The 16234-nt window shown below is 41.4% G+C and overlaps 1 protein-coding gene across 1 annotated transcript in view; it reads left to right on the top strand.

The window, feature by feature from the left end:
- Positions 1–215: 215 nt before the first annotated feature.
- The window catches only part of CNIH3 (cornichon family AMPA receptor auxiliary protein 3), a 53939-nt gene continuing 37920 nt past the window's right edge, over positions 216–16234 (top strand). Inside the window, exon 1 of the mRNA XM_064446345.1 lies at positions 216–561. Within this exon, the coding sequence (XP_064302415.1) occupies positions 481–561 (81 nt within the window). The 5' untranslated portion in view covers positions 216–480. The remainder of the gene's footprint in view (positions 562–16234) is intronic.

Raw genomic sequence — 16234 nt, forward strand, 5'->3', positions numbered from 1 at the left:
CCGATCCTAAAAGAAAATATTATAATAATAAAATAAAGAGCACTTCAAGTTTGGGCACGTCATTATCTTTCCAGGATTTGGCCTGAACCGACGGACTGCGCTGCCCGAGCGGCGGCAGGAGCCCCCCGCTGAGGAGACCCGCCCCTCGGGGGCGCCCTGGCGGCGGGGGCCGCCCACCGCCGCGCCTCAGCGGGGAGGGGAGAGCGGCGGCGGAGGTGGAGGGGCCGGGCCGGGAGCCCCGCGCTCTGCCGGCGCTGCGGGGGTTGGGACGGGCTCGGTGGAGCGAAGGGAGCCGTTGTGAGAGGCGCGGCGGCCGCCCGCCCGGCTGCGCTCCCTGGCCGTCCCGGCTCTCTCTGACGCTCCCCTCCGCCGTGAGGGCGCCCGGTCACTTCGCCGCTCTCCCCGCTGGGATTCCGGGGGTCGCCGCTCTCCCGGACGTCCGCCAGGACCACCCAGGGGTCGCGGGGGGCTCTCCCCGCCATGGCCTTCACCTTCGCCGCCTTTTGCTACATGCTGTCGCTGGTCCTCTGCGCCGCCCTCATCTTCTTCGCCATCTGGCATGTGAGTACCCCTGCCCATCCGCCGCCCGCCGGGCCCGCTAAAACCGGCTCCAGCCCCGGGGGGAGGCGGGTGGGGGTCGTGCCGTGAGGCGAGCGGGGCGGCAGGGCTGGCTGAGGCGGGCAGCCGAGGCGAAGCTCTTGCCGCCGGCTTCCCGCGGTTCCCCCGCCTGCCCGCCCCGCACCGGCGGCTGTGCCAGGACAGACAGAGCCGCGAAACCTCTGCCTCGGTTATTTTATTTATTAAGTTTTTACAGGCCTAAGACATTCATTAGACAGTCACTGTCATTAGACAGTGCTTCTGTGGTAGCTTGTAATAACATACCTGAGCGTTCGCGCCTCTGTGGAGCGCTGGCAGCCTGAACGCTGCCCTAGCCTTGTGCGTGTGGAGACCGCCCGGCGCGGGCGGCTTTGGCCGAGTCCGGGGAGGCGCTCATGGCTCCGGCACTGACCGTGCTACCCCCTGGGATCTTCGAGGTGAGAACAGCAGTTTTCTGTTGCCCGAGAATAGAGCGTTGTGAGGGAGAACCCCGCACCCCCCCCCCCCCCCCCCCCCCCCCCCCATACCTGATGAAGCGGTGGGGTTGTTTCCCTTCGGTAATTACTACGTGAATAACTTTTCCTAACTCTCGAATTTGAACGTGGAACTTCCTCGTCCTTGTAATGCACGAGCTGGACATTTGAGTCCACCGTCATGAATTTCACTCGGAAATGGTGGACTTGTTCCTTGTTGTGCACTGGGTGGCTGTGGCGGGCGTAAGCCTGCGACTGAGAAGGTGCTTATTTCCGCAGTGGTGAAATTATCCTTATGCTTAATTTGCAGTTCTTTGAAACGGTTACGTGGGGTTGTTTGCGCTATGTGTGCGCTACGCAAATGACTCCGTGCTGTAAACGTTCGGATGGAACAGGATAAGTTGAAAAGTAGAGCACGTCTCATGAATGCCTCTACAGATACCTGATGGAGTAAAATAAAAAAAACCCCTCTCCTTTGACTAACAAGCAAGGGAAATACAGAATTTATTTTTACTGAAATGAGAGTAAAGCTGCTAGCTTACTTGTAAGCGTGTAAGAAGTATGAAACAGATAACTCTGTTGTGAGAATTATTTGAAATCGAGTTATTTTGAACTCTTCATGGTGCAGTTACAATTTTTTTCTTACTAATGAAACCACAAAAATGTGATGGTAATGCCAAATACTGTAGTGACGTCAAGTACTGCAAGGCTGAAAAGGGTCTCTAGCAGTCAACTACTGCACTCCTGTTCTCTGAAAAAAGGAGTAGTAAAATTTAAATCGTTACTCATGTTTTCTTCCTTCCTTGTCCCCAAAACAGAATTCTACAGCTTCTTCAAAGGGTTTAGAGTTAAAAGTCTATTCTCCCCTGAATCTCTTGCAACAAATGAAACAGTTATTTCCTTCACTACTGTCACAATTTTAATGATTTTTAAAATATATTTGAAGTCTGTTATCATGTTTCACCAGTCATCTTTTTCCTGGACTGAAGCTGTTGTTGTCTGAAGACATTCGGTACTTCTAACAAATGGGGCAAATTATTCTTCCGTAAATCATTGTAGGTACTGCAAATATACTCTTGGGGAACCATTTTCAACTTTCAGTCTGTAAACTCATGGAGAGCAACGCATTATTTGTAGAGGTCCATAAGAGGCAACTAAGAAAGGAAACCTTTTGTCAATAGGTTTATGTTTATGGTGCATCCTTCTTATATCTGTTGAAACATTTTTGAGGGATTGAAATTGAAAATAGCTGGAAGTGCTGTTCTCTTGTAATAGAGCAAGAATTGATACCATCTTTTCTTTTAAGTAGATAATAATTTAGTTAAAATACATGGTTTGTGAAGGTCATAGAGTAACATATCTAACACCCTGCCTGAATAAACTTTTAAGCATATCTTTTACCCACATACGTAAAATGCAAGGATTTTTATTATCCGTTCTACAAGAACTGTTATGATCTGGTTTCATATTTCTTCTAAAATGTAGTCTGTTGTGTAGCTTATGTATTGAGTCATAGGAGTTTCTTTTACCTTAACCATCTCATTGCGAAAATCTTTCCAAAAAACAAAACTCCTACTCCTTCTCTGTGACCTGTTCTTTTTCACTGTAATATACTTATAAGGGACAGTAGGTATATTTTAAATAGGCTCTCATAAGGGCTGTGGGGAATTCTAATAATTATATTTTCCTGTTAAAATGCTTTTTAAGTGTGTTTGTGGTTTTTTTTTTTAAAACCCACATATTTTTGTTGGTAAGAATAAGTTGTTGATTAATCTAAGCGTCACATCACTGTGAAAGGTTTCTGAAGTTCTAAGACTAAACAAGAATTAATATTTTGTAAATTATTTTAAAGGACAGGAAAAAACTGTAGCGTTCGGACTTCATATTGTTTAACCTGGAGCTCGAAGAGGTTTGGGCAGTTATCTGGAATGAATTAACAGTGGATCAAATAAAATCTCATTTTCTTCCTGCTGGGAAGTCAGATGAATTGAGATGAATTGTAATTTCCATTAATATTGGTGTAAAAGGTTCAGTAAAAACTATGAAACCAAAACAAAAGAAGAGGGTAAAATGAGGATTTTTATTTTTGGAAACTGCTTTTCTGATGCCTTTCCTCGAAGAAGTTAAAGGGTCTTATACATTCCTGTGCTCTGTACTCTTTGGGGGCAGATAGAGTGAAGCTGGTCAGAGTATTGTAATGAAATTGTAAATAAAATACAGAATGCTTCAGACATCTGGAATATGTCGTAAATTTTTTTCATACCTCTGAGCGATATTCTCATATAGGGAGCCAGTGGTGTCTGTCATGACAAAAAAAAAAATCCCCCAAAACCAAATTAGATACTATCATAAACATTTGTTTATGCACAAGACTTATCATAATATATTATTGCTGGAATTTCACTCCAACATATAAAATGGAAGAAAAGGGCTGAAAAATTAAATTCTCTATGTATAACACAGTACCAATACCAGTCTTTGTTATGGGAATGTTTTAACCATTTAGGTTGTTCAATGACCACAGTACCTCTATCTGTAATGACACAATATTGGAAGCCTCATGTAGAAGTGGATGTTTTCATGCCACTGTACTAGAGGATTTAGTAGAGGATGGTGCGCTTTCTGCTTGCTTTCTTCTAACCAGCCTCTGGAATTTAATAAAAACTTACATTCCCATTATAGAATTACATAAGCTGTTTCAAACAAGTCTTGGTGTTCAGAGTAAACTTTATGTAACACTATGAAACAGTCCTTTCAAAATTCAGGAGAGCTTTTCCATCTGAGGCCCAAAACCTTTCCCTGAGTTTGAATTCTCTTAACTATACAGTTTGGTAAAGTTGGTTATATTTGAAGTCATATTAGCCGAATGTAAATCAGCTAAATGAGACTGTCTTCAAATGAAGTTAGTGAGCATTAAAATGTTGAGCAAACTTTGGTGAGTGAATATCTTGGGGGGTGGGTGTGTGTGTGTGTCATAATACATAGAGATACCTCAGTACAATTGACTTGAGTATATACTGCATGTGACTTGTTGCAGAAATGCAATGACAATAGTGTCCTGTTTGCTTTATGACCTGAGGTATCGTTTAAATGTATTTTGGCCAAGGTGTCTTCTCATCTGGAATAATGCAGCTGAGAGTGTTTTGGGGGGATTGTGTGATACAACTAACAGCAGAATTTAATCTACTAACTAGATAATTTTACATCCTCATCTGATCGTGTTGTAAACTGAACAACAGAGTATATGGCCTTCTTACTAAACATCATAGGCACTTCGTTTTGCTGTCCTCAGCTCTTGTTCATCTTTATGAACAGTTTTTTACTAATAATTTTTATTCCATTCCTAAACTATCCCGAACTAAGATTTAGCTTCCTGTTAATGTTTAACTGATCTATGTCAAGTCTGTTTGAACTACCAATATGATTTGGCATAACACATTCATTTCTAGTGGAGCTCCACTGAATTATGTCTGAAGCTGACTGAAGTTGGCCATGCTCTCTGGCATGAAAAAAGTTGTGTGCACTGAAATTGGTGACAGTTACCTGAACCAAGCATAAGAAGGATAAACAGCAGAGCATGGAAATATTCTTGTTTTACATGTTCTTCTCTCCCCTTCCGCCCCCCCCACCCCCCCACCCCCCGCGCTTAATTTTCTTTTGAAGCATGAGGATAGTATTTATCCTGATAAACTACCTTAATGTGACTTTGGCTTGACTTAACAGTTAAAAGTTCACAGGTATACTGAAAAACAGTGGGAGGCAGTGATTGAACAGAGTAATATGGGCTAAGATTGACTTTTAAATTAAAGCATCCTTCTTTGCAAACATCAGGAAGAGAAGCCCTTGGAATCTATATTCAGTGCTGTTTCTGCTCTTGGCTTTGTGTATTATGTTTAGCAGACAGCTTGAATTATCTTTGCTTTGTTTTCTCATTTACTAAGTGTGGATAATAGAACTGAACTCCAAGTATTGCATGTCATTTTAACCCATATATCCCTAAAATGCCTTTGCTTTCTGACAGAAGTTGCTATGTACAGACAAGATGTTGCCACTTCTGTTATTTGTCACTGTATTGTCCTGGTGATGTGGACCATATTTTATTAGTACTCAAGTTGTGGTAGCTTAGGTAAAAAATTCAAAAGCTCTCCAATAGTTATGTGTGTGGAATTTGGTGAGTATTTGGTATCTGACTCACTTGGTCTTCCTTATAAAATTCCTGGCCTAATTTTTGATAAACTGTACAACCTTGATTTTAAAGGTAAATTAAAAAGTACACAAGAATAATTTAAAGCTTGGGTTGATAGCAAATTCAGTTGAGCAAAGCACTTCAGTCACATACTAGGTCCTAGTTTATCAATGTTCTCTGTGTATCAATGTCTTACTGTTTCTGTAACTTTGGTTTGGAGGATAGCAGTCTTACCTGAAACCAGTAAAGAGATCCATAAGCTCACTTGAGCCAGTGCTTCTCTTCAGTAAAGGCTGCCAGTCATCTCGGTTTAACTTCTTTACAATGCTTTGGAGCCCGTCTTGAGAAGAAAATAATTTCCTTACAGGCTTGTGGTTGAGCTTGAATTTTCTTTCAGATGCTGAAGTTCAGTGTTGTCCTTTAATGAGTCATTAATTCAGCTGTCTGAGAATATTAGATAATTATGTGATTAAAAATAAAATCAGATTAAGGTTTGATGAACAGGAACACAAACACTGTTGCTGTATGTTATACATATTTCTTGAAGATTTTTTTTCTTCTCTAAGTGGCTAAGCACATTGTCCCTGAAGGTTTCATAGTCATGACAGTTTAAGGAATGAGTCTGATATTTCCACTCTTTTTAAAGGCAGAGCACAACCAGATTGGTCTGGCTATAACATAGCTTGACAGTTCTCTTACAACTTTTCTTTCAGAAGTTTGTCACATTAATGCTGACAGACAGATATTAGGCCAGGCAGCACAAGCTGTGGAGCAAACTCTATTTCGTATATTGCAAAATAAGTATATTACAGTTTAGTTACCTTGTCATGCTTAAATGATAATTAAAAAATCATAGAAGTCTTTGGGCTCTACCACGGACTTAAATACTGTGGAAAGATTAAACTGGATCTCTGTGTATGCTTGAACTGTCATGATGAGATTTATTTGGAGAAGGGTTTTAAATTGTGAGTGGTTGCCACTGGCTGTAATTCCAGATGCTTCACAAGTCACAGTGACTCCATTATCTGTGTAAAACAAATTATTCTGTCGAGTCTTGAGCCTCCCACAAAAATATGCAGAGAACTATAAATGTTATTTGGTTGTCACGTATGTGATTTTTTTTGGTCTTAAGATTAGTTGGAAAATCTACTTACTAACAGGATTTTATATCCAAATTGGTAAATAATGTATTTCTAGTGCCTTTTTTTTTTTTAAACTGCTATGCTTGTTAATAAGCAAGGCAATACAGCTGTCATACTTTATTAGACCCTGAGTACAACTCTTAGATTGAGTCTGAGGCATGAGGTTGTAGCTCTCATTACATATATTTGCTTATTTAGCCACCACATACTACATTAAATCACACGTAAAACATTGAATTCAACCCTCAGATCCCTGGTTTAGTTGATTCCCCCCACCCCAACATAAATATCCTTTTATCAAAATATTTTTCAGAAAGAGGAAGAAGCTCAGCAGAGAATAAGATTCTTCTCCTTACAGAGACTAGACCTCTCTTCGCCCTGTTCTTCTTCCTCAGTGCCTCTAACAATCAGTTGATTTATAACCAGTGTTGCTACTGACAGATGGAGGTGACTCTACCAGGCAGTGAAACTAGGTCTCACTTAAGTAATAAGCTGGGGATACTGAGAGACTTATTCTTCTGGAGGTTGGTGGTTTGGAAAACACTTCCACTTTTTGTGGAAAAAAAGCTGTGAAACAGCTAAGAATTGTTGTTATTTCCACTCTGCAAAGGAATAGTCGCTTAAAGTCACAGGACAGAGTCCCCTCATGAGGTGCAGAAGAATGTCAAATACTGCTTGATTTACTAGATCAACTTGTTCAGGTGTTTCACTGTTGGAAATTCCCATCAAAATATTTCAATTTGTGACCACAGTGCTGCGCAGAGAGCAAGATGCAATTTTATTGACAGAATAAACATAGGTTCCTGTGTTCCTTGGTAATAATTGCACCTTCAGAAATACCCAGTTCCTGTTAAAAGAAGTAATGAAAGGTTCATAGAATAATATAGATTGGAAGGGACCTAGGAAATCATCTAGTCAAATCTCCTCTTCAAGGTCGGCCTAATTTCAGAGTTAGGCCAGGCTGCTCAGGGCCTTGTCCAGTTGACTTGTGAATTATTCCATGGGTGGAGAGTCCACAGCCTCTTCAGGAACCTGTTCCAGTACTTGACAACTCCCACTGTGAATATTTCTTTCACACAGCTGAAATTTCTCTGGGTGCAACTTCTGACTTTTGTCTCTTGTCCTCTTGGTGCATGCCACTGAGAAGAGCTTTGTGTTGACTTCTGTCTAACCCACCCCAGGAAACTGAACAGTGATCAGATCCTGCCCTAGCTAAACACACTTCCCTCAGTCTTTCCTTGTGTGTCATGTGCTCCAAACTTCTTTTGTGCACCAGAATGGCCAGGGCCAGGTCCTTTTCTGCTGGGTTGCTCCCAGGCTGTAATCATGGAATCATAGAATGTCCTGACTTGGAAGGGACCCACAAGTATCATCAAGCCCAACTCCTGTCCCTACACAGGACAACCCCAAATCACACCATGTCTCTGAGGGCATTGTCCAAGGGTTTCTTAAATATCACCAGGCTTGGCACCATGACCACCTCCCTGGGGAGCCTGTTCCAGTGCTCCACCACCCTCTAGGTGAAGAACCTTTTCCTTATATCCAACCTAAACCTCCCCTGGCACATCCTCCTGCCATTCCTGTGAGTCACCAAAGAGATCAGCCCCTGTCCCTCCTCCTCCCCTTATGGGGAAGCTGTAGACCGCAATGAGGTCTCCCCTCATTCTCTTCTCCAGGCTGAATAAACCAAGTGACATTAGTGCTCCTCATATGGCTTCCCCTCTAAACCCTTCACCAACTTTGTGGCCCTCGTCTGGACGCTCTCTAGTAGCTTTGTATCTTTAATGTACTGTGGCACCCAAAACTGCACACAGTGCTTGAGGTGAGGCTGCACCAGTGCAGAGTAGAGCAGTACAGTCACCACCCTCAACCAGCTGCAATGCACTGCTTGATGTACCCCAGGACACAGTTGGCCCTCTTGGCTGTCAGAGCACACTGTTGGCTCATGTTCAACTTGCCGTTGACCAGAAACCGCAGGTCCCTCTCTGTAGAGCTGCTCTCCTGCCTCTTGTTCCCCAGTCTGTATGTACACCCAGGGTTGCTGTGCCCCAGGTGCAAAATCTGTGACTTGCCCTTGTTAAACTTCTTATGGCTGGTGATTTCCCAGCTCTCCAGATCTCTCTGCAGGGCCTCTCTGCCCTTGAGAGTGTCAACAGCTCCTCCCAGTTTTGTGTCGTCAACAGACTTACTTAGTATTCTTTCAAGTCCTGCATCACCTAATTTATGAAGAGATTAAAGAGTACCCAAGATAGATCCCTGTGGAACCCAGCTGGTGAATGGCTGCCAGCCTGATGTAACTCTATTTACTATGACCCCTTGAGCCCAACCCATCAGCCAATTGCTCACCCACTGCATTATGTGTTTATCCAGCTGTATGCTGGACATCTTGTCCAGGAGGATACCATAGTGTTGTATGTGACTATAGTCTGTCCCAGGTGCAGCACTTTGTCCTTGTCTTGCTTGACCATCATGAAGCTCTTGCTGGCTGATTCCACCAGCTTGTCAGGGCGGCTCTTAATGGCAGTTGTGCCCTACAGTATGTCAGCTGATCTCCCCAGTGTAGTGTCATCTGTAAACTTGCCCCACATATCTCATCTTCCAAGTAATTGATGAAAATGTCAAACAAGACGTGCTCTGGTATTGATACCTGAGGAACTCCTAACTGGCCATCAGTCAGACTTCAAACCAGTGACTGCTACCCTTTCAGTCTGATGGTATAGCCAGTTTTTCACCTTGTAGTCTGTCTATCCTGTCACCCCAGTTTAAGTACAAAACTTTTCTGTTGGGACACAGCATCTTCCTCTTGCTTAGTGTTTCATAGTGTGCCCAGGAAAATTCAGAGGAACATCAATGCACCTTGTGAAGGCAGGACAAGTGTCTTTATATTTTTCTCCACTTACCATTGAAAAAATATTACTATATAAAGAAAGGGTTTATTTTAGGAATGTCCTTGTGAAAAGTTATGTTAGAAGGCACTGAAGAGTCAGAAAACATTTACAGTCGAAGTAGGTTTTCTCAGCAAGATACTGCAGGAGTGCTAAACTTGCAGCTCCAGTTTTGATAATGTGAGCACATGAAGCAGAATATAAAGGAGATGAAGAAATTGAGTTGTCCCATAGCACACTGCTTGCAACTCCTCACCAATGCAATAGGTCATGAAGAACCTTACTTTTGGGTTAGTTTTGTGACCTTTAGTATTTCTATGCTTTTGCAGGTCATGCCATATTCTAACTATCAGGGATTGGTTTTTGTTTGGTGTTTTTTTTTAATACAGCTGGAATTCTAAGCTAAGCACATCACTGGAGGAACTGAAGTTTAAAAAAATTAAGGAGATCTACAGTAAAATTGTGACAATTATTAAGTTACAGTCCTTGTAATTATCTGATAACAGATACTGTGCAAGTGCCAGGCATTGTTGATACAAGCACCATTTTTTTGAGTAGAATGACATTTGATTTTTGAATGCATTTAAATGCCAGCCATCTTCGTGCTGTGAGTCATTGTTTCAGGTGTTTGATTGTTTAGTCAATCTTCTGTTGCCTTGTTATTTTATCGCATTATGAGTTCTGGCTAAATAGTTCACCTTGTGTCACCATCTAAGTATAAACTGCCTTGCACATTCACAGAATGGGCATTCATAAGCAAGCATAATGAAGGCTCCACTGAGATCATTTTGACTCTGTGTGCTTGAGAGTTGTTCTTCCCTCAGTATTATATAAACACTATTAGCAGATCCTTTAGGAAATTGATTTGCTGATTATTTGAAGTAGCAGGTCTGTTTGGAGGTATGCTGAAATGTATCCTTAGCCTTAATCATGCTCCTGTAATTAAGGTAATGAGTTTCATAAGAACACAGGTGAACGGATGAGGATGCTTTTTGGGCTGCTGCTATTTTACTCTCAAGAGATCATTTCGCTGGCTACCGTATCCCTTCCCCTTGCCCTATTTCTGCAACCACAGCTGCACTGCTGCTGTATTGCTTCTCCTTGTCTCACCTCTGCCAACACAGCTGTGTGGCTGATGGCTGTTATGTGTACATGTGTATGTCTTGGTCTTGGAGTTATTTCTTCCAAGTTCTGCCTGGCTTCTTTTTGGGAAAGAAAGGAAACTTGGGAAGAGCTTGAATCTGGTCACCCCTGCCTGATGCCACCTGTGTTAGAAGAGCCTGTCTTCGCCCTGCTGTGCCGCTGGGAGGCAGGAAGCACAGATCTGGCAGCATGTCTGATGCCTGCTGCCCCGCAACGGGCTCCTTTTAGGCAGCATTGGTAGGACCCCACTCTTAAGTGGGGTATAAAAATGGTGTGGGAAGAGGGGGCAGTGGGACGGAGTTGTCCAGGGAGAAAGATGTAAAGGAAGGAGCAAATGAGAGGAAGAAATTATAGGTGTGAGGAAGGGTCTAACAAGAAGGAGGATTGAGAACACAGAATTCTTGTTTGGGAGACAATTATTTGAGAAGAAAAGGCTGCCTGAATCTAGAAGATATGGTTGATTTAGGTGGTGGACATTTTTGGACAGCATGTGTAATGAATCTTCTGTGTGGGTATGGTATAACATGTTACATGCTTGAACAGATTTTTTAGTGACAGAACCCAAATACCCTTATGTGTTTTCTGGGTTTTGGTGAATGTGCATAAATCACTGCTGGTAGGAATGGAGAACATGAAAGGGGAAAAGTAGCAGCAGCAGCAATGTGAAACCTGTGAGAAAATGGAAGAGAACTCAGTGTAAGGAGCGTGTGGGGGAAAGGAAGTTAATACTTCTCCCAAGCATATATCAGTGAAAAAGAAATTAAAAATGTCAAAATAATAACTTGTAACAATATGTAGGAGTCTTTGAAAACTCAGGAATAGAATAAATTGTAGTGTGGTGATAAGATGAAACTTGCTTAGAGACAGCACTAGCCAGCTGGCCAGTCTCTCATCAATGACTTTCATCTTACCCATATTAAAAAATCTCTTTTGATCTCATTCTCTTACCTCCTTCTTTGGAGCAAATATTTTTTTCTAGTTATATCTATTCTGGTATATTTTTCCATCTGTTTACTACCCTTTCCCTGAAATTATTTTGCAGAAGCATCCTGTTTATTCCTATCTTTGGGATTATCAGCTTTGTGCTGTTAACTAGTAGAAAAAGTGCTTCAGTTCTTTCTGAGAATAATTTATGAAGATGGAGCTTTGTGGCTTTAATGTGCTTCTGTCTTTCTCCTTGCATATCCCCCATACCGTAGGTTTGATGAGAAGAAAAAGGCAAGTAGAAACATTGCATGGGAGCACATTGCATTTAAGGTGGGGTAAATTAGAAATTTTTTGTTATTTTGAGGGAAAACAGGGACAGAAGACCACACCCTCTCACATCTATAGGTAGCCAGTTATATTGCCTTCAGCCAGAATTAACCTGCTATCAGTCCAATGTGACCAGGCTACCACCCTTTGTCCTGCCTTCCTCATCTGGCCAGTGTTAGGTCTTTCACCAACTCAAGTCTACCCTGTCCCCAGTTTGGGCATGGATAGAAAATAATGCGTTTTTCTTCTCGTGCTGGTTGGTTGAGAGGTCTGCAAACCAGCTCACCTGCACTAGCCATTATCTGAATCAGAGGCATAAATCTGAGGTCAACACCTCAGCTGTAGAGCTTAGATCCAAACTCCCATAATTTGCCCTTGGCCCATTGAGGAGTTTAAGAATAGGGGTAAGCTTTGGCCTAACTTTATACATCTGCTTGTTCAATTTATCTGCAGATATGGTCTCTGTTGGCATCCTTGCCAGGACAGAAGATAAAGCTGGCGCAAGTTTGACCTTTGCTAGGATGCCCTTGCTTAGCTTGCTGAATGCATGGCCATGGCTGGGAATCCACACTGTAACAGATTGTTTGCTTTTCAAGACCATCTTGACTATCAGATCAAGTTAGTGCCTAACAAGTGACGGCATTCCTGATACGACGTGCCGCTTTGTTGTCACTGGTGCTCTGTGAGTAACTGACTTCGGGGTTTTGGTGCTGAACCAAAGAAATCAGAAGCAGTTAGATACTGAAATGTTTAAAAGGTTTTGGTCTTGTTTTCTAAATGGGAAAACCTATTTGAGAAAGAATCAACATAAAATACTCCATTGCATGTAGGAGGAGGACACCATAGGCAGGGCAGAATATTGGCGGCATGCTTGTGTTGAAAGTACCAGTAGTGTGGGAAATTTATTCTCCGTTCCCTTTGCTGCAGAGGTCCAACCTGTATCTCCTATAGCCTACAAAGGTGCATGGATTTTGGGCTGTTTGGTCTAGTGCGAAACATTGTCAAATGCTCTGTAAGTTTTTATTGGTAGAAGGAGAAGAGCGTACATAAAACCACTCAGAAGTGCCAACCTTAGATCTGCTGCCTTTGATTCATACCCTGACGTTAGCTTCACCACTAACCTGCAGAGTCTCCAGAGACAGTTATCCTTCTAGAGGGAATGGTCTCAAATTGTAGAAAGTTCTTATATAGAAAAATAAGGCTAGATCTCTTGCCTCTCTAATCCCTTCCATGAAATGTGTATTTATGCACTGTAGCATGGTACCAGCAGTGGAAATAATGCTGTTATCCATGTTTCAAAAAAAAATGAGTAGCCTGATGGTTCAGGTTCTCTTGTGAGAGATAGAAGACATGATTTTTAAGGCAACCGAGGCAGAAGAATTGTTTCTACCACACTGAATGTAATTAAACTTAAGTAATGCGTCTCCATGTACATGAAAGTTTTCTCTGTTCAGAACAATGTGGTGCGTTCACCAGTTTCGTTGCTAATTGAAAATGTGGGGGTTTTCTTAGTATTAGTAGCAACTGTTTGTGTCCCTTTAAAAAAAATGTGAAGGGGTGTACTTGATTTGCAGAATACTGCTACTTTCTGAACTGCTTCCCTGTACTGAATGCACTAATGTAAGGTTTTAAAAAAAGAAATTATGACAACAAAATGATGAAGTCCTTTGGGGCAGGAGGGAAGCATGGTGATCTGGACTTACCTTAAAAATTCCTCCTCTGCTTGAGGTCTGCTTTGAAATGTGTTGTAGCTGCAGGGAGCAAAACTATTAGCCTGTTTAGAAACAGGCTCTGTACAGCTACATCATCCCTCCTGCACAGCTTGCTTGCTCATCTTCCTTCTCATAATGAACTGCAGTGTATATGTGCACAGCTGATTTTTGCCTGGCTGGATTTCAGCTGGTCTAGACTGGAAGGCATTGAGTGGGTGTAGAGTTGTGCTACAAGCTCAGGTAGTCTATGAACTCTGTATTTGGGGAATAGGTGGGACTTTGTCTTGAAGGAGGCAGTTGACATCTCTCAGTTTCAGCATAACTGGGGAACATATTTCAGTGTCTGTGGTGAACAAGTGAAATCTGTGTCCAGAATCCTGTTGTCAGCCAGTAAAACACTTTCTCCTTGCAGTTGGATGAAATTATTTTCAAATGCCCCTTTCATAGGAGTTGTAGAAATCTGTCAATAGATGCTTGTCAAATCAGCCTTCTGGGAACACTGCATTCACAACAGAATTTTGCAGCTGCTGAGGGTTTTTTAGTGGTTTTGTCAAAACTAATAGCAACAAGTGAATTCTTTACATTCAGAAATCAGGTTGCTTTTTCAAATTGTTGTCTGCAATGATGCAATAATAACAACCAGTAACTCGTGGAGGTAGCAACTTTCCATTCAAATCACTCAAAGCTCTGTACAGTATGGTTGTGTTCCTGAAGAGACATTTCTGTCTTTTTCACAAAGTGGATGGAGTTTTTCATTCTTGTGATAATAGGGAGACTGTTTCAGGCAACTGCCAAAAAATTATTCTTAGTGTTTTTTCCTGCACCTCTCTGCAGACTTGGAAGTGTGGTTTGGTGTAGCTGAAGCAATAACACAGCTTTTGTCCATCTCTATGGTTTTTGGTTTTTTGATAATTTGTATAGTTTTTATTTATGCAGGGGAATACAGTGATGTAATTATATGGACTAGTGTGTTTGTGCATGTGTGCTCCTAGCAAGGGAGTCTTCCTCTATGGATTTTCATCAATATTTAATTAGAGTGATACAATTATACCTCTATATTTCCACAGGTAGGTAGCAAAACCTTTTGAATCATGTTTGCAGAATGGAGATTATGTGTTTTTAATTTTGCATATTAGAGTTTCTATTGGAAAAGACTTAGGATCTGGCTTAAATACTTGAGAAACTACAGTAAGATTTTCATGACTGTTAAGTTAGCTTAAGCTTCCAGTTAGAGCCTAAAAAGGTTAAATTGTGGCGGCCTAAATGTAATATCCTTTTACAGACAAAAGAACTGCAATAAAAAGATGAAGGCAAGGTGATCAGATGTATGTTTGTGCAGCCCTGGGTGGAGCCACAAGAGCTTTGTTTGCATTAGCAATTTGTTCAGATATCTGCGTGGAGAATTGTTTAATAGTGGCAGCATATGAAATTCAAGTTAAGTAGAGCAAGGAAATGCCATACAGTTGTTAATGTGAAATCTGACAAATAGAACAATTTTCTGCCCTTGAGTGATTTAAAACCATTTGCAATTTTAATCCAAAAAGGCACTTCTTAAAGCAATGCTCTGCTCTAGAGATGAACGACAGTACAATAATCAGACAGAAATGCATAGTTTCACTTCTCATATGTTGTTAGTCTACTGACAGTATTGTTTCCCCTAACATTTTATATGGTGCAGCAATCTGGTGGCATTGCTGCTTCTGCCGCTGATTCTGTAAATCATTTATGTTCTCTGAGCTTCATTTTTCCTCTTGTATACAAAATGGAAATTATATTTTCCTTGCATTTGTTAAGGCCTTCATTGCCTTGAAGGGAGATTAATAACTGAAAGGCATTGTTAGTTATTGTTGTTTACTTTTATTAATATGCGATGAATTAATAAGTGTAGTATTCAGAAAAGTAAATACATTGGGGAGAGATAAGAAAGGAATACCTTTCATCTCACTTTCCTCTATGCAGTTTATTTGGCTGTAGTGTTAAGGTTCTCATCAAAACCAGCATTTCAGATATACTGGTCTGGGAAGCAACTGAGTTGCATGGGCAGGTATGATGGAAACTAAGATTTGAGCCTTTTTTATTTTTTAATAAATTTTTAACAAAAGGATATAGACAAGGAATAAAGTCTGATAAAAAGGATAAAATTCTCTGGCTTTTAAGGAAGGTTGCCCATCTATTAAGGCAATTTTTAATACTCTCTCTAAGCAAAGGCTGTCTGTCACTCTTTAATAGAGGAAAGAGGAGCTCTTCATACTAAGGGAAAGTCAGGGAGGGGTGATTTCCATGAGAATTGTACCTGACAATGCAAAGATCACTCCAAATTACTTTGCTTTATGTCCTGTCCATGCTTCATGGATCACGTAACTGCAACTTCCAGTGGGATTTAAGCCTCACTTTAAATATAATTGGGATGCAAATGTGCCCCAGTATGGCAATTTGAAATACCAGGCAGGTTTGTAGCTGAGATCATATGGAGAAAGGCAGGGAACGAAGTCATATGAGATAACATTGAGACACTGACTGATATACCCATCTGGCTAATGGGGAAGTGCTGTTACAAATATCTGAGCGCTTGCTGGGTTTCAGAGATAAGCAGTTAAAGGCAGTCAAAAGGGGTGAGGGAAGGAACATTGTCAAGGATATGCAAGGTTTATTCTTTGATACTAACATGCAACATGGAGTTGCATATTTCACCTATTAGGTTAATATATCCATGTAAAATTACATTAGTAATGTCTAAGCTGAATGATTGTTTTTGTCTTTCTGACTTTACTTGCCCTGAAAAAGTACTGGATATGTTTAAACTTGCATGTATTTTGTAGTAGTCTGCCTTCTACAAAGAGGC

This window comes from Phalacrocorax carbo, chromosome 3, assembly GCF_963921805.1.
Source record: "Phalacrocorax carbo chromosome 3, bPhaCar2.1, whole genome shotgun sequence".
NCBI lineage: Eukaryota > Metazoa > Chordata > Aves > Suliformes > Phalacrocoracidae > Phalacrocorax > Phalacrocorax carbo.